This window comes from Rhinolophus sinicus, chromosome 18 (assembly GCF_057876585.1).
Source record: "Rhinolophus sinicus isolate RSI-liver-muscle chromosome 18, RSI-T2T, whole genome shotgun sequence".
Classification (NCBI taxonomy): Eukaryota; Metazoa; Chordata; class Mammalia; order Chiroptera; family Rhinolophidae; genus Rhinolophus; species Rhinolophus sinicus.
Genome location: NC_142518.1, coordinates 35,047,364 through 35,067,364, shown reverse-complemented (window position 1 = coordinate 35,067,364; position 20,001 = coordinate 35,047,364). Strand labels below are relative to the sequence as shown.

The 20,001-nt window shown below is 35.6% G+C and overlaps 1 protein-coding gene across 12 annotated transcripts in view; it reads right to left on the bottom strand.

Moving 5' to 3' along the window:
* KDM6A (lysine demethylase 6A) overlaps window positions 1-20,001 on the bottom strand; it is a 198,304-nt gene that overhangs the window by 75,687 nt on the left and 102,616 nt on the right. For all 12 annotated transcript variants that reach the window (XR_012493466.2, XM_019717929.3, XM_019717926.3 and 9 more), the window contains 2 exons: window positions 19,708-19,828; window positions 2,437-2,491 (listed from right to left, as the gene is read on the bottom strand). Coding sequence is in view for 11 of the 12 variants with exons in the window: in XM_019717929.3 (XP_019573488.3) it covers window positions 2,437-2,491; window positions 19,708-19,828 (176 nt within the window). In the remaining variant the exon portion in view is untranslated. The remainder of the gene's footprint in view (window positions 1-2,436; window positions 2,492-19,707; window positions 19,829-20,001) is intronic.

Sequence of the window (20,001 nt, the reverse complement as noted above, 5' to 3'; positions counted from 1 at the left end):
TTCCCGCCTGGAAACCCTAACTCTAATAAAGGTAACAGGAAGAAGAGATCCATCCCGCCGTGCTCAGTCCTAGTGCTATGTCAAGGGCTTCCCTATCCCATGAGTTACTAAATCCAGTGTCATCTTTTGTAGTATGAAAACCACCATATATTTAAATTCTTAAAAGCCCCCTTCAAAGTGAAACATAACCATACACCTAAGCAAAAGCTCCACTTGACAAGTCTCAATTAGTGTTAGAAATTTTTAACAAGTATTGCCATAAAGGTTCTGAAATTAAACTTTATTCAGAAATTAACACATTATTTTTTAGAATTAATTAATTCTCAGAGAAACAATTTTATCCAAAGGGGCAATCATATACAATGAAAAAGGTCTCATGTTATCATGATTCTACTTTTCAGAACATGAACTATAATTAACCCCTCTTAAATAGCTCTTGAAGCAAGTGTATCTACTTAGTTTTTTAATTGCATAAATGAATTGTACCATAAAACAGAAATTTCTCATACAGACTTCTTTTAAAAGCTCACTTTACTTTCTATTATCTTCTGTCTTTGCAGTATCACAAGGTAACATGGAAGATTTCAAAGAATACTCAAGGTCTGTGGCATATGCAATAGGTGACATAAAAAAAATTCAAAGAGAAATAAGTTTTACAAAGACAAAGAGCCTGGTGTTGAAACAGTAATAACGTCTGGCTCAAAGTAGGTAGTCCACATTGCTGTGTGAGACATCAGCCACTATCTTAGTAATCATGAAGACTATCCAAAATAAACTATCCAAATCAACTAAACAATAATGGCCTACTGTCTCTAAATAAAGCGTGTGCCCTTCCATTAGTGACCATCCTTTTAGCAAAGTCCTGAATCCAGTCCTGGGCAAAATAGGACGTTGGTCACCCTCCCTCCTACTTCCCTTTTCAATAACCAACAGAAAGAGAGGCATAGTAAAAACTCAAGATGTACTCATGATGGGTAGAACTGTCCTCTTCTAATATGACAGGAAAGTTTTCTGCCCTATGGTACTCATTCTACATAGGTGGTTTCCTCTCAGGAGTAAAGATCTGCAAGTAAGATTTAACCTGAACACAGTAGAATAAAATCAGGATTTACCAAAATACTTAGTTTGACGTTTATGAAAATCCCTCAAAAGTTACCATTTAAAATGACAAGCAGTTATGAAACTTAGTTTTAAGGCACTAGCTATAAAAAATTAAGTGAAAATCAGCTGTTTTCTTATTCCCATAAATTAATTTTTAAAAAGATTTTAAGGGTCTATCGTCTAGATAATTTATATAACCTGGATATATAATTTTGGAAAAAGTATAACTTAACCGTTTATAAATTAATATAGCTAAGAGTTAAATTATTTTTCTAATCTAATCTCTTAGAAACTAAAACATTGCTGCATTTGTTTCCTTCCCATCATTTATTCTGCAAATACACTCATCAGTATAAAATCCTGAATTTCATTTAAAGAAAATAGAAATTTTTTGTTTTCTCAAGAAATCGCCTTTAGTAGAAGTATGAGATAATTGGTCTGGCTTTCATGATGATTTAATCCATGCTATGTTTTAACTCCTGTTATATGCAAGTTACATTCAAATTTCTACAGCTTTTGCACAGATTCAATAATTTTCTTGGGTATTTTTAACACTGAGACTAGTCTTCACTTAATACCTTCCTATATGGTTAAAAAATGAAGTCACTTTTAGCAAAATACTTTCTAAAATCTAGAATCCTTTGACTGATCTTAAATTTTCATTAAGAATGATTCAATTTTTTTATACACTCCAATTAAAATTTTTATTTTTCAAATAAGAAACTTTTAAAGACAGCCAGCTTGAATCCAATGAATATTCTTAAAACTTTTATTGGCTACTTTACACTAAATAAATATAGCAATACATACTTATGAACACGCTCCAGACACATTCTTTTTTAATTAATTGAAAAATGTCACCTCAAACTTTACATATGATGTATAAAACTATAATAAAAAGTCAAAATATGTCTTCATGATTACCAATAATTTTAATATTATATAGGAGGAATCAGTGAGCTACCATGTATGAATTGTTATATACTCATTTTTCCTAAAAAACTGGCAAACCCCATGTTTAATCCGCCGAAGTAATCTACAATATAATTACTACACACAAATAATCGATCTTGTTCATTAGTGCAGATAATTTTAATTCAACGACTCAGTTCACCGGCATATCTATTTTAGACACAGGCTGTTCACAATAACTTGTCTTATTCAGTCCATTTGTACAAGTAGCCATGGCAACCAATACAGTTAAATTCAACAATTCTACAAGAAATAATTAAACAGGATTTATCACTATCATTACGACCACCACCACCACCACCATCACTTGCCATTAAGTGATCTGAATACATGTAGAAAACTATGGTACTTAATAATACTTACTTTCAGCATTGGACAAAGTGCAGGGATTACAGTCAACCAAAGCTAACTGAAAATGCTGCAAGAAGAGAGTGAGAAAATTAATTCACTGAATTCAGTCATATAAATGCATATTAAGACAATTTTCAGATATGGAAGGTCTAACATAATAAAACTATGTTATGCAAATAAAACATACTAGATAACCAACTAGAATTACTCTGAACATTTACTGCTGACAACAGACAGGATGTTGAGAATGGAGAATTTAGGGAAGAATTAATCTTATTAAGTTATTCTATGTATATTTTTGTTTATATGAAAAAAACTTCAGATGTTTAAGTATTCAAATAAACAGTAATAGTTATAAAACAGTTTAAACAGAACACATCGTTATTTTAAAAACTGAAAATAAAAGTTCAATGCTATTAATGTCAGAACACTACTGCTTATCTCAAAATGAGATGTGTACTTTAGAAATTAAAAAATGACTACAAGAATTGTCAAAGGATAAAACTATCTGTCCTTACTGATGCTTCAATAATCACTGTACTTAGTGCCATTTAAAACTGTTTGAAATACTACGAAGAATGCACCAAATAACCGTGTTCCAAGTTCATTTATGAAATATAATTATCCTTTTAGAATGTTTGTGGCAATATTAGTCCATTAATAATTATAGCATCCACTTATCATATAAGCCTACCCAAAAAATACATGTTAAATTCAATGTATAATACTAATTTTTAACAACACAAATCATAAATAATCAAGAACACTGGGTGATATTTGACATCTAGTATGTCAACATTAAACCTGGTATGTAAACTAATGAAGAGAAGACAAACAAGTACTAGAGTTGGTATAATATGTTTAAGATAAAAAGTAAATCTCTTTGAATTTGTCTAAAAAACATTTCCACATATGCATATTCAAATTTTTAGCATTTAAAGTAATCAACAGCCACAATACAAGCCACTTTTTAAAAAGTGACCACAGTAAGTTCATTCCTATCCACAATTCAAATATCTAAAGAGTTGTATTTTTTGTAACTGCTGGACAAGCTGAAAATTGATATGTATAATGACAACTTCTAGATGTAAGCCCCAAAAGTTCTTTATCAAGAGAAATAATCAAGTTTTCAATACTAAATTTCAACAGAATAGACAAAACTGCACTTTTTCAACTAGAACCCTCAATTAACAAAAATAAATGTCAGCCACCCAATGTTACAAGGAAAGAAAGATTAGAAAGCATCACTTGGTATGGACACAGCTATTATATTCATTCATGAACATCTGTTATGTGCATGCATAACTAGACTAGCCTACATGTGCAGTACTCTTAATATTTAAGTGGTGTAATATTCTGAATACGGAAACTACAAACAAAATGACTATGACCCTTAAATATTGAATATTTAATCCATTCAACAAACATTTATCAAGAGCCTAGAATGCCCTTAAGACACTGCAGACAGAGGGATACAATGGTCAAGAAAACAAAAGTGAAATTATTTGTCACAGTTGACTGAATTTAAAAAAAAAAAATCCAACATCTGAACATCTCAAGAACTGCTTTTATTTTCCCTTGGTCTACTAAGCAGATTGTGTACGTCCTCGAACATCCCTTGAGTACACTACCATGGCAATAGAAAACAGACTATTTGAAAAAGTGAGTACTATGAAAGCAAAGCATGCTGTATAACCAATTGCTTTCCTCTAGACCAGGGTTCTCCAAACTTTTTTCAACGTTTTTTACCACGGGCCATATGCAGTGAAATACACAAACAGCCGGGCCACTCACTCAAGGTGAAGTACGAATTGCCTCACCTGGTTTATTTAAGTAAACTAAACATATTTTTGGAATTTGCTGCGGGCCAATAAAAAATGGATTGCGGGCCGCAGTTTGGACACCCCTGCAGTCTAAACAAAAAGAGCAGCACAGCAGCCACACATTCAGATTGTACTACATTTCTAAATCTAATCTATCCTGCCAGCATAAATTAATATTTAGATAAGAGAAGACCGACCTTTCCTAACTGAGCCAATCAAAGGATATAAACTGACCTGCAAAGAAACAGCCTTTAAGATTGCAATATTTTAGTTTTATTGTTACTTTGAAATCCCACAAAGAGCAGAGAGATGCATAATTTGAATTGCCCAGCTTACATTTCATCTATCAATACTCAAGGTCCTACAATGAAAACTGGCAGAAACAATTCTGGCCCATGTTTTGTATAATTCTTAATCAATCTTAAAAGCAGCAATGAAGTCACTGATGCACCATTTCAAACTCACAACATCATGAAATATTAAACATTTCTGAACAGCAATATAGAAAAATTACTTAGCAAGAGTACATATTCAAAAACATGCATATGATAATGAAAGAACTTACAGAATAATTACTAAGTTTAAAAAACTAAGTAGCCACACAAAACCACCCCACATAACGAAAAACACTGATACACCTCTCAGTAAAGGGAGATGAGGGACTGAGGATGACATTACTTCAGTTTCATTTCTAGTACCTAAACCACATGCAAAATAGATGTACCTATTAACATATAAATCAGCAGAAATGACTAACAATTGTGATAACTGGCCCCAATCCTGAAAATGTCATGGTAAAATATCCAGTACCTATCCCTGCAACCAACAGAAGCAGCTGGGGAGTATCTGCACCTCATACCGAAATATTGCAGTACTGAAACTGACTACAGTTGTGTGAAATAATTATGCAGTAGAGGCTTATGCAGTTCAAACACTATATACAAACCTCAAGGCAGAAAGCATTCTACAGAAAATTAATTTCCAAGCAAGATTTACCGAAGACATTTTTTTTAATGGTTCAGTGATTTTCTTTTTATAGGGCACGTCTGGTCCAATTTAACACAAGGTTCGATTCATTACAATTTCTGTTGATGTCTTTATCACCAAAGTCTTTGTTTTAAAAGCTTTTGATTTGTTCAATATTTCAGAATAACGTTATAGTATTTTGCTTTATATAGACTAAGGAACTTGATTTCTATCTGGAGGGAGGATATCTACATTCATGTAATTAACACATAAAACTGGAGTTTCAAGACTTTATTTCCCTTTAAATTGTTTTACTTCTAACGGTATGTGATTATTCAATTGTAGAACGCTTTAACTGTATTTCCAATCCTAAAGACAAGCAATGAGATAACTTTTCATAATTGACAATTATGTATCTACATATAAATTATTAATTTGGAGCAATGTTTAGATTCCAGATCCAATCTTGGATGTTCTGAGTCAGTGGGTTGGAGGTAACACCCTGTGAACCAAATGAAAGCTTCTAACAAATTATTCCAATGTGTAAGTCAGGGTTAAATGCCATAATTCAAAGTTTTTAAATTGTGTGCTTACCCCCCAAAACCTTACTTCAGAGTACGTAGACAAGGTGTGTATAGGCGATACTGCTGTCTATATTCAATTAGGGTAGACACAGCCTTTTAGGAATAAAATGTTGGCAACCAGCTTTTACTCTACACTCCAGGCACTCTGTTATGACTATGCATCTATAAACACAAAGCCCAATTAATTTTGTAATAACAATTTAAAGGACAATTCCATAACGGAATCCAAAAGATACAGATGAGAGAAGAAAGGAAAGAGGTACTTCAGGCTGAGGAACAAGTTATTTTTTACACAGATCTTATGAAACAAGGTTTTATGGACCATTTAAATGGGAGAAGGGAAGGTGTGTCACTGTACTTTTTCATGTCAAAGGCAATTTTTTTTTCATTGTTACATATTGCCACAGTTCTCAAAGTATGATTAAAACCAACAAACTTCATTCCTAAAACTAACAGTCTATGATAAATGGATGAGACTAGGGATTTGGTATCTGAAAATAAGACAGAACTGAAACTGGTTAAGTTCTGGTAGGGCGTGAGACACATTGCATGACCAAGCTGATCTGACTGAGGTGCTCTCAAAGCTCTCAAACTCAGTTCTTCCAATTCCCTTTGTAATGCAAGGTTGTAACAACAGTTTCCAGGAGAGACTCTACTGCATACCAATGACTAATATGGTAGGTAGCTCAGGGATCCTAGCAATTTTCACTCAAACAAGAGGTTCCTTCTTTGAAGTTTAGCAATCTGGTCTCTTCTAAAAAACAAAAAACAAAAAAACTCCTTTAACACAAAAGTTAAGACAAAAAACAGTTATTGAAGATGTTCAAAATCTTCTTTCTAGCCCTTGTTTTTGGCTCCACGCTTATATTTGTCTATACCAAGAGCTGATGTCCCTCAGATATCTCTAACTCCCATCTCCAGTTAGAGCCTTTTCACCTCCCAATCCAAAAACCTGTTGCTACTTTCTTTATCTCCTACTATAGTTAACAGAAAAGTGATTGAGGCCAATAAATGGGGGATTTCTTCCCATACTGAATCAGTTAATAAATTAAATCCTTTATTAACTCCTTAAGATCTCTAGGATGTATTACCTTTCATCCATCCATCCATCCTATGACAACCCATTGATCCTACTGATCTTGCTCATCTTTTTTCCTAACTATGTCCTACCTAGTCTCCCAATTCCTCATTCCATCGTATTTTACAAAAGTATAGATATGCAACTGATTAGAAATTTTAAAACACTAGTTCTAGTTATACCTAATTTTCACACAGGGTTGACTTAATTTTCTAAGTTCTTTAAATCTAGTGTACAATTTATATTCACATTAAAATAAGACTGATATGTATACAAATTACAAATACAAGGTAAACATGAAATATATATAAAGGGGATAATTCAACAATTTGCACTGTAAAACATTGTTGTAGAACATTAACTTTCTTAAAAAAAAATGTGACAATGACACACCGACTGCTTCATAAAGCTGCATTTGAAGACCAAGTATTTAAAACACAAATTTAAGTAGACTTGATTGAGTAAACACCAAAAATACTTTTTGAGTAGAAACGACTTCTTGTAGTTACAGTACACTTGAGGAGAGAAAATTAACATGTGAAACCTGGACTCACCCTGATTCCTCAATATTTGAGAAGATGGAGACTATCCATCTATGTGCAGTGATGTCCTTTTCAAACACGTATTTTGGAACAACCGAAATACTTCAGCTATTTATACTACCTCACACTTGAAGGTAGGTAACAGAACTCAGGGCACAAATATCAAATGGAAAACCAAAACTGGGCGGGCAGAGTGAAGTGGAGAAAGAATAATCAAGTGGCTATATAAACCAATTAGGGGATCACCTCATACCAGGGAACAACACCCAGAAAAGATTAAAAGATAAAGTACAAGTAGTGGAAAAAGGAAAGAGTAGGGGAAAGATATTTGCCCACAAATGACGAAAAATGGACAGAAGACAAAATAAACACCAATAACCATCCTCTTCCAAAAGAAAAAGTAATGTCATACTCGGGTGAAACTCAGTTCCATTGCTAATGTGGGAACTGAGGAGATGTTTAAAGATAAAAACTTGAAACTAGTAGATAAATAACTCCTGGAGATCTAATGCACAGCCTAGAGATTATAGTCAACAATACTGTATTATAAACTTCAAAGTTGCTAAGAGACTAGATCCTAAACTGTCACACACACACAAAAAAAGAAAAGAAATGATAACAGGTGTTTAATGCTAAGGTGATAATCATGCTGCAATATACAAATGTATCAAATCAAACTGTACACCTTAAACTTGTACAATGTTACATGTCCATTTTATCTCAATAAAAAATAAATTTAAAAGATCAGAATTTTCAAAATGCCAGCTGGAAGAGTTAAGCTACTTAGCATCATGAAGGAAATAGAACAGGGGCAGGCAAAAAGAAATAATAGCAACTTTCATCTTCAGACAACTAAACTAATAAAAACATGCTATTAAAGCTTCAACAAAGAAATATCACAGATATTTTAGAAACTTAAGGCATGGTTAAAGTTAATTTAATAGTTAGCATTCAAATTCTCAGCAAGTATTTGAATAATACATAGAGTTCACAGTATCTTAATTTAATGATTTACATATTCTACAATAAATAAAATAATAAAAGACAGAAGGCATTTCAAAAATTACAAAAATGGTTTCTAAAAGGAAGCATATATATCATCATGCCTTTACTTATTCCTTCTGACTTACTATTTTGGCATTTAAAAAAAAGAAATAAATCAATACAATTTGTGAGTCTGCAACAGATATAAAATCAAAGGAGATACCTGGAAATGAAGAAGTTCCTGGAGAAGAGTAAAGTAAACGGACAATGGAAATATTTTTTCACTCAGAAATTTCATGTCACATGTAACAATAGAGGAGGAGACAAGCAGAATGAACTCGTGAACATGGGCAATAGGAGAAAATAACTGTACTGTCAATTTGTATAGAAAAAAATCTGTTAAGACATGATAAATAAAACTAGCTTTTCTCTTTTTTTCAGTATTTCCACCCCATTCTACAAGAGGCATTTTATCATTTTATAGCCCCTTCCATTTATCTATCCATTCAATAAACACAAACGACCTGGTAGTAACACACAAGTCTCATTTGAGATCAACCCATTTCCTTTGAATTGTCTCTGGAATTCTTATCTTCATAATCCTTTCATACTGTGTTTCCCCGAAAATAAGACCTAGCCAGACAATCAGCTTGAATGTGTCTTTTGAAGAAAAAAAATAATGTAAGACCCCGTCTTCTATTATAGTTAAATAAGACCGGGTCTTACATTAATTTTTGCTCCAAAAGACACATTAAAGCTGATTGTCCGGTTAGGTCTTATTTTCGGGGAAACACGGCAGTAATCGCTTCAAACAGCACATCATCCTCAAATACCAAATTACAAGAGAACTTATATTGGTATACCAACAAACTTTCCACTGGTTCCCTGAAAAGAGCCACCATCTTTAAAAACCCAAAAAGTTCTAATGTTGACATATTTTAGGGAAAATTAGATATGTAAATATTAGGGAGAATTTCTATACGATACTCATTAAATGAAACAGATGCACTGGCATTAATTGACTAAATAATGTGGGTGTTATTTTGCATTTATTAGCTTCACATGAAGGGAAATAATTTTAATAGTCTGCCAAGATGCAAAAATTAGAGGAATTACATAAGACTCCTTGTCAAAATTAGTGTACTTTTATTGAAGTAAGGACAGCACATTGCCTCAAATATATAACAAATGTGATTATTATTATCATTAAAAAGTAATGAGGACGTCATAGGAATGGGGGCAGCAGGACGGACTTTTTGAGTTCTCCTCCGGATCTTATCACAAACGGGACATTTATAACCCATCAAAGGACTCTCTGCTCATTACGCAGAACAGCTAAGAGACTCGTGGAAGGATTACTTGCAGTTGGGCATATTGGGCAAGCAGGGGAAGAGGGAAGAGAGGGAGTAGAGACGCAGCCCGCATCTGCGGCTGTGGGGACACAGTCCACATTGGCAGCGGTGGAAACGCTGCTGGCATCCGCAGAGACGTCGGGGATCCCAGGACAGAACAGAGAACATAAAATAAAAGCCAGGAGGTGGGCTCTTTCCCTGCATCCCACAGCTGATCTCTCCCGCCAAGGGGACAGCATATCCAGCATTTGAGGCAATAACCTCACCTGAGACCTCCAGTTGGGCCCTACGCCAGACAAAGGACACAAACTTCATACTTGGGCCCCTCCCTGCCCCTTCCAATTCTACCCCCGCCCTTCCAGAGACTTGAACTGGCCCCTGAACTGAGGAGTGGTGTCAGATTGCAGAGAAGCCTTGGTACTCAGGCTCTGGGAAGACTGGCTTGTAGCTCTGACCCAGGGAAGAGGCTGGGAAGAGTGTGATTTTGCTGGACTGGGAGAGAAGAGACTCCTCCACCCCCAGCCACCACCTTTTCAGGCCTGTGGAAAGAGTGTGACACAGTTGGGCTGGGAGAGAGAAGACCCCTCCATCCTCAGCCTCCACCCTTTCTGGCCTGCCTAGAGCAGGGCAATTACAACTGCAGAGGCACTCCCAGGGATGCAGCTCTGGGCAAATTTAACAATCTTGAAGAAATGAACAATTTTCTAGAGGCGTACAACCTTCCAAGGCTAACTCAAGAAGAAACAGAAAACCTGAATAGACTGATTACCACCAGGGAAACTGAATCAGTAATCAACAATCTCCCAACAAACAAAAGCCCTGGACCAGATGGCTTTACAGGTGACTTTTACAAAACGTTCAAAAAAGAATTATCACCTATTCTCCTCAAGCTCTTCCAAAAAATCCAGAAGGAGGGAAGACTCCCAAACACTTTTTACGAAGCCACTATCACCCTGATCCCAAAATCAGACAAAGACACCACAAAAAATAGAAAACTACAGGCCGATATCGCTAATGAACATAGATGCAAAAATCCTCAACAAAATATTAGCAAACAGAATTCAGCAATACATTAAAAAGATCATACACCATGATCAAGTGGGATTCATCCCTGGTATGCAAGGGTGGTTCAACATCCGCAAATCAATTAATGTGATACACCACATTAACAAAATGAAACATAAAAATCACATGATCATATCGATAGATGCAGAAAAAGCATTTGGTAAAATCCAGCAGCCATTTATGATAAAAACCCTTAAGAAAGTGGGAATAGAGGGATCATATCTCAACATAATAAAGGCCATATATGATAAACCCACAGCTAACATCATACTCAATGAAGAAAAGCTAAAACCATTCCCCTTAAGATCAGGAACAAGGCAAGGTTGCCCACTTTCTCCACTTCTATTCAACATAGTGCTGGAAGTTCTAGCCACAGCAATCAGACAAGAAAAAGAAATAAAAGGCATCCAAATTGGTAAGGAGGAAGTAAAACTGTCATTATATGCAGATGATATGATACTATATTTAGAGAACCCTAAAGACTCCACCAAGAAACTATTAGAGCTGATAGACGAATTTAGTAAAGTAGCAGGATACAAAATTAATATTCAGAAATCAGTTGCATTTGTATATACCAATAAGAAAACATCAGAAGGAGAAATTTAAAAAAGCAATTCCATTTACAATTGCTCCAAAGACTATAAAATACCTCGGAATAAATTTAACCAAAGAAGTAAAAGATCTGTACTCAGAAAATTATAAGACACTGAGGAAAGAAATGAAAGAAGATACAAATAGATGGAAACACATACCATGTTCATGGATAGGAAGAATTAATATAGTTAAAATGTCCATACTGCCTAAGGCAATATACATATTCAACGCAATTCCTATCAAACTACCAATGACGTTTTTCACAGAAATAGAACACATAATCCTAAAATTTATATGGAGCCATAAAAGACCCCGGATAGCCTCAGCAATCTTGAGAAATAAGAACAAAGTGGGAAGTATAACGATACCTGACATCAAATTATACTACAAGGCTACAGTAATCAAAACAGCATGGTACTGGCATAAACACAGACACATAGATCAATGGAACAGAATAGAGAGTCCAGAAATAAATCCATGCCTATATGGCCATTTAATCTACGACAATGGAAGCAAGAATGTACGGTGGGGTAAAGACAGTCTATTCAATAAATGGTGCTGGGAGACCTGGACAGACACATGCAAGAAAATGAAGCTGGACCACCTCCTTACACCACAAAGAAAAATAAATTCAAAATGGCTTAAAGACTTAAATGTAAGATCTGAAACCATAAATTTCCTAGAAGAAAATTTACAGACATTACCCAGAGTAAGATTTTTACTGATATATCTCCTTGCGCGACGGAAGAGAAAAAATAAACATGTAGAATTACATCGAACTAAAAGTTTTTTTCACAGCAAAGGAAACCATCAATAACACAAAAAGGGATTCTACTGAATGGGAAAAGATATTTGCCAATGACATATCCAATAAGGGGTTAACATCACAAATTTATAAAAAACTCACTCAACTCAACTCCCAAAAAACAAACAACCCAATTAAAAAATGGGCAGAGGACATGAAGAGACATTTTTCTAAAAAGGACATACAGATGGCAAACAGACATATGAAAAAATTCTCAACCTCACTAACCATCAGAGAAATGCAAATAAAAACCACAATGAGATACCACCTCACCCCAGTCAAAATGGCTATCATCAATAAATCAACGAACAACAAGTGCTGGCAAGGATGTGGAGAAAAGGGAACGCTTGTGCACTGTTGGTGGGATTGCAGATTGGTGTAGCCATTATGGAAAACAGTATGGAGGTATCTCAAAAATCTGAAAATGGAACTACCTTATGATCCAGCAATTCCACTCCTAGGTGTCTATCCGGAGAAATCCAAAACTCTAATTCAAAAAACTTTATGCACTTCTATGTTTATTGCAGCACTATACACAATAGCCAAGACATGGAAACAACCGAAATGCTCATCAGAAGATGACTGGATTAAGAAACTGTGGTACATTTATACAATGGAGTATTATGCAGCCATAAAGAAGAAAGAAATCTTACCATTTGCAACAACATGGATGGACCTAGAGAACATTATGTTAAGTGAAATAAGTCAAACAGAGGAAGACAAATACTGTATAATCTCACTTATATGTGGAATCTAAAGAAGAGAATAAGTGAATGAACTAATCAGAAACAGTTTCGGAAACACAGAGGAAAAACTGAGGGTTGCTAGATGGGAGGGGGGTGCGGACAGGGGAGAAGGTGAGGGGATTAGAAAGCAGTCAGCAAACACAAGATTGCCATGGCGTTACAAAAGTCAATTTGGGGAATGTAATCAATAACATTGTAAAGATTTTGTAGAGCATCCTATGGACACTTGTCTCGTTAGGGAGACCACCTCAGGGATGATGTAGATGCCTTATCACTGCAGTGTACACCTGAAGCTGAAGCTGAACAATAATGAACATCAACTACCAGTTTATATATGTATATGTATATGTATATACTTACAAGAAGCGGAGTACAGCATTAGGAATAGAGACAGCGGAAATGTAACGGCTGTGTGTGATGTCAGAGGGATAGTGGATGGGGGGAGTGGGGTTCACACAGTGTGAGGGATATAAATGATGTCTAGGTATTACTTTGTTTTGTGCACATGAAACTAATAAAAAAATAAACCTAAAAGAAAAAGTAATGAAATAAAAATTCTGAATTAATTATATGGAGTTAATTAAGTGACTAAACCCACCTGGGAGGATATCCGAAGTAGGGAAGAAAACAACAAATATCATGTAGAAATGTCACCCTGAAATGGACTATGGTTCAGATAATATTAAACTAGTTAATAAATTAGGAATTGGTGGGGCGGCCAGATGGCTGTTGGTTAGAGTGGGAGCTCTCAACAACAAGGCTGCTGGTTCAATTCCCGCATGGGATGGTGGGCCGCGCCCCCTGAAACTAAAGATCGAAAATGGTGACTGGATTTGGAGCTGAGCTGCGCCCTCCACAACCAGACTGAAGGACAATGACTTTAAGCTGACGGGCCCTGGAGAAACACACTGTTCCCCAATACAAATTTATTTTTAAAAAAAGAATTGGTGCCTCCACCACTCACTAACCACATGAAATCTCATTAGCCAATTTCATGGAAAAATAAGACCATATGATTAAAAAGTAAGCTGGGCATTAACTAAACATTTCTAAGGATGGGCAAAGTAACAAAATACAAGCATTATTTTCACAAACAATATCTACACTGACACCAAATCAGAAGAACTTTAAATATGGTAGATATGGTAGATATGGTTTATAAACTGAGAACTAAAAAAGAAGGGTTGAGAATTGTTGTTTGTCAGATACTTCCATATATATCTTGTTTAATCATTACAACAGTCTTGTGGGGTGGGTACAGTTATTCCAGTCCTAAAGACACAAAGACGATCAGAAGAGTTAGGCATGTTGCCCAAGGTCACACAATTAGTTACGTGGTAGGGTCAAATTTTAAAACTAAATTTGCTTGCTCTGAAAACTGTTTACATAGTACCAAAACAGAATGAATCTGTTTCAGAGAGACATTTTGGGAGAAATGTTATTACCAGAGATAGAAATAAAACAGGAGGCCCTGGAATGTATTTCATGTGTGGGTGAAAAGAAGGAATCTATTTGAAAATAAACTGTACTTTATTTAAATATTTTACCATCTAAAACATAATGTATAGGCAATATCACCCTCTTCGGGCAGAGGGAAAGGAAATGAGGTAGAGAAAACCTAATCTGTAATGTACAGATTGTTCATACTACCTCCACACCAAAATACTCTTTACCAACCCTTTACTCCTCCGTTAGATAGGAGCAGTGTATTTAAGGAATTGAGCCCTGCTCAGAAACTGGGCATAACTGGTCTAAGAGTAACCACATCTTTGATAAGAAATTGAGAATGGCCACGTGGCCTATTTCTAGCCAATAAGATACAAAGTGAGGTATTCCTGAAAAGATCAAAGGAAGTCAGGATCTTTCTCTACGAAATGATTACCAGATATTTATTGAGCACCTATTACTGTTTCCCTGAAAATAACACCTAACCGGAAAAAAAGCCCTAGCATGATTTTTCAGGATGACATCCCCTGAACATAAGCCCTAATGCGTCTTTTGGAGCAAAATTTAATATAAAACCCGGTCTTATTTTCAGGAAAACACAGTAAAAGCCAGTACTATACTAAGCATCTATGCCGCTACTCTACAATATCTTTCCATATGAGACATGAAAAAGGAATAACCTCACTTTCATTGTACCAAGCAACAGACTTAAAAATAAGCCAACACAGAACAGAGAAGAAAATGAATACTTGATGAAACCTTGGATCAGTTCAATCAACCAGTCCTGAAGACTGGACTTTACATTACAGGAGCTACTCTTTTTGTTGTTACCTTAACCAGCTAGAGTTGAAGTTTCTGAGTTTGCAGGCCAAAGCATCGAATACCAGTATTTTCTGCTAGAAAAAGAGTTTCATATAGTGGAAAAGTCATCAGAAGTTCCATATATATCTACATGAAGATAAAGTAGTAGCCATAGTCAGTCTTTAGGAAAATTAGAAGCCCGGTAAAGGGAAAGGGGCATATCATTCCTTCTGATTCCTCCTACTTCACGTACACTAAATGCTCAGCACTTATAGTAATATATGGAAATACCATCTCCTCCTCAACTAAAAATGTTGATGCCTAAAATTCTCCTGTAAATATAAACAAGGAATACTGGAGAAAGGAGCCTTAAAAAGCCAATACCAAGATGAGACAAAAATCATGGGCAGCCAGATGGCTCAGTTGGTTAGAGTGCGAGCTCTGAACAACAGGGTTGCCGGTTCGATTCCCGCATGGGATGGTGGGCTGCGACCCCTGCAACTGAGATTGAAAACAGCGACTGGACTTGGAGCTGAGCTACACCCTCCACAACTAAATTGAAGGACAATGACTTGGAGCTAATGGGCCCTGGAAAAAACAGACTGTTCCCCAATACTCCCCAATAAAAACTTTTTAAAAAAGATGAGATAAAAATCAAATGAGGGCCGGCCCAGTGGCTCTGGCGGTTAGACCTCCATGCTCCTAACTCCGAAGGCTACCGGTTTGATTCCCACATGGGCCAGTGGGCTCTCAACCACAAGGTTGCCAGTTCAACTCCTGGAGTCCCACAAGGGATGGTGGGCTCCGCCCCCTGCAACTAAGATTGAACATGGCACCTTGAGCTGAGCTGCCTCCCGGATGGCTCAGTTGGTTGGAGCACGGGCTCTCAACCACAAGGTTGCCAATTCAATTCCTCGACTCCCACAAGGGATGGTGGACAGCGCCCCCTGCAACTAAAATTGAACATGGCAACTTGAGCTGAGCTGCCGCTGAGCTCCCAGATGGCTCAGATGGAACCTCAACCACAAGGTTGCCGGTTCGACTCCCGCAAGGGATGGTGGGCTGTGCCCCCTGCAACTAGCAACGTCAACTGGACCTGGAGCTGAACTGTGCCCTCCACAACTAAGACTGAAAGAACAACAACTTGAAGCTGAACAGCACCCTCCACAACTGAGATTGAAAGGACAACAACTTGACTTGGAAAAAAGGCCTGGAAGTACACACTGTTCCCCAATAAAGTCCTGTTCCCCTTCCCCAATAAAATCTTAAAAAAAAACAAACAAAAAAAAAAACAAATGAAACCTTTTCATTACCGGGAAGACAAGTATCAAGGACTCCTAAAATTATTTTCTATGTTCATACAAATGGAATAAACATCAGAATGATATAAAATGTTTTACATAGATGGAAAAAAGGACCAAAACAAGAAGACTGCACTTACTTGAGGTATTTTTGCTAAAATCACTATGACTTGAAGGTTTGGTTAGTCTTCAACTATGCCTGAACAAATCAGTTATATACAGGAAGGTTTCTGTTCAACATGAATAAGCAGGAATACTTTCAGTTAGCCGTGGAACACTGTCCAACACTTCCTCCTGATTAAAGGGGATTTTAAATAATGACACCTTCATGGAAACAGCTTTGCATGCATAGAATTAAGATACCACTGTACCAATATTCAGAGATATCAACATTCCATAATTAAGGACATACCTGATTACTTTTTTCCACTCAAATACAAGGTCAGACAATTCAGTTTGCGAACTCATCCTAAAAAAAAAGTGCTACCGTGTTTCCCCAAAAATAAGACCTAGCTAGACCATCAGCTCTAATGCGTCTTTTGGAGCAAAAATTAATATAAGACCCAGTCTTATTTTAATATAAGACCAAGTCTGATATAAGACCAGGTATAATATAACATCATAAATATAATACTATAATATAATATAATATAATATAATATAATATAATATAATATAATATAATGTAATGTAATATAATATAATATAATATATAATATAGTATAATTTTTGCTCCAAAAGATGCACTAGAGCTGATGGTCCGGCTAAGTCTTATTTTCGGGGAAACACAGTACATACCTCATTGCTGAATATCACTATGGTCACTTTCGAAGTACTCCCCTTGGGCAGCTATGCAACGATGTCAGCACCTAGTCTACCCTTCAAAGCAATTTTGGAAATCTTTTCCTGGAATGGCCATCAGAGCTGCCATCGTATTACCCCTGATGTCCTGAAGGTCATCAAAATGTCTTCCTTTCAATATTTCCTTTATCTTCGGATAAAGAAAGAAGTCATTGGGGGCCAGATCAGCTGACTAGGGAGGGTGTTCCAATCCAGTTATTTGTTTACTGGCTAAAAACTCCCTCACCGACAGTGCCGTGTGACCTGGTACATTGGTGTGATGCCAAGAGCCATGAATTGTTGGCGAAAAGTTCAGGTCATTTAACTTTCTCACGCAGCCTTTTCAACACTTCCAAATAGTAAACTTGGTTAACTGTCCAGTTGGTACAAACTCAAAATGAATAATCCCTCTGATATCAAAAAAGGTTAGCAACACTTTACAAGTTTCCGAACTTAATTGTCATACCTCGTATATTTCGTGAGCAACATTTGCCAAACTACTGCCCAAAACACTTCTTCAACACATAATAGGTATGTTGTAACAATATTGTAAAATACTCAAGTAAGTTTATTTTGTATTATAAGGCATTTTTGAGTCTTTGTTAGCTAACATACACTGCGAATGTCCAAGGAAGTTAAAATATGCAAGGGGACATAGTTGAACTTATTTTCCATTTCTAATCAACTCACATTCCATAGTATATATGCTGCTCTAAGCTTAAGGAAAACTGATAACTTCCAGGCATTCCTTATTTATCCTCACGGCCTATTCCTCAAGCACTTACCTTTAACAACTGAGTGACCTAAGTACTTCACAATCTACTTGTTTTAGTGTTTGTGGTTGTATTTCTCTTTTTCTTACCATCAGCACTGTTCTCATAAACTCATGAAAGACAGAAATGTTTTTGCATAATTGTCTACTTTGAAATTCTAGAACAATTTGCCACTCTTAAATATAGTTTTAAAAAAACCTTCAGTAGTTCCTTATTAGTGGATTGCAATTACCTTATTTTGCCATGTATAATGAGCACCTTTTTGCTGAAATTTGTGAGGGAAAAATAGAATACGCATTATACATGGGTAGTACTAATTCCGTATATATAAACGTTTTTAATTCTTTTATTTATGCCAATGAGTTAAAAACGTAACTCTAAAAATCAATAAAGATCCATAATCGGTTTTGTTGAATTTACAACGAATTTTCAAGGACGAAAAGTTCTTGGCCTTCTATGATGCGTAAATATCATAAACTTGTAAACTTGTTACCAGTACATAAAAATTTCTTGTATTAATACATTGTATCTGTTCTTATGTTTTATAATTATTCGTTACATAAAATTTCTTGTACTATAATATTAACAATACATGCTAAAATTCCTTTGTAATACAAAACACAAGTACCTAAATGTAAACAAATAAAACTTGAATTAAAAAATTAAAACAAAAGATTTTTTTCCCCTGAAAGTTTGGGCCAAAAATGTGGGTGCACATTTATACACGGGAGCACATTATACATGGCAAAATACAGTATAACCTACGATACAGTCATTATTTATCATTCATTATTTATCTCCTGCCTTTCAAAATCAAGATAATCTGCATGGGAACTATTTAGAACATGGCAACCATTATAAATAGCCATAAATTCACAAAAAGTTAAAACTTTTTTCCTAGAACTTGTAATCCTTTCAAAAAGCAATGCTTTTGTCATGCAGAGAAGCACTATATTCATGAAAAGCCCAGTGAGACCGAAAATGATGGCAGACAGCACAAGCTCAACGAAAAATTTGAAAAATATCAAATTTCCATAGAAAGTTAAATATTTAACCAACCATGTTTACACTCACAAACCAGCAGTATAAATGACTTTCAGAGAACACTTTTTAAAACAATTTAGCTATGACATATGCCCTGCTGGTAGAGGTAGAAAGATTTCTAGTGAGACTAATAGAAATAAATGGTCACTAATTCAGTCACAGATAGTGTCCTTAAGTAGCTGCTTCTGACTTCTATGATGGCCAATCATTTATAGTGGGGTCGATTCAGATGTCCAAAATGAGACTGAAACCTTCACCCTTTCCTGGATGACAGACCTCAATCAAAACTTTAAAAAAAAAAAAGTTTAATGGTGTAATCAGTTGCCTATATCTTAGCATAATTGACGACTTTGTATCCTGAAACCCAACCTTATGTTTCTTTCCAGTTCATAGCTGATAAACAGTTCTTACACTTAAATTTTCAAATTTCCTTTTGACGTGCCGATATAAATTCCAACATTTCTCAATGCTCTAATATTTAACACACACACACACACACACGAAAATAAAACATTGTATCTTGGAAAAAAACAACCTACCTTTAAACTAGACTCATAGTCTGTGTTCACTTTGAACATAAGCCCAAGTCGTAAATGAATTTCCTTGGCTCGACAAAAGCTGGGATCAACATAAAGCACCTCCTGAAATGCTTTAATTGCCCTGAAAGAATATAGACATAAAATATCTTAACTTTTTAACACTTGCATGAATTTTTGCTTGGTAGCACAAACTTCTGCTTTATGCAGTATTTTTTAAAGGAAATGACAGTTTTATAAAAAACGATTTGAATGGTTTTCTTTTAAAAAGACTGGGATGGGGCACCTGTGTCTTTA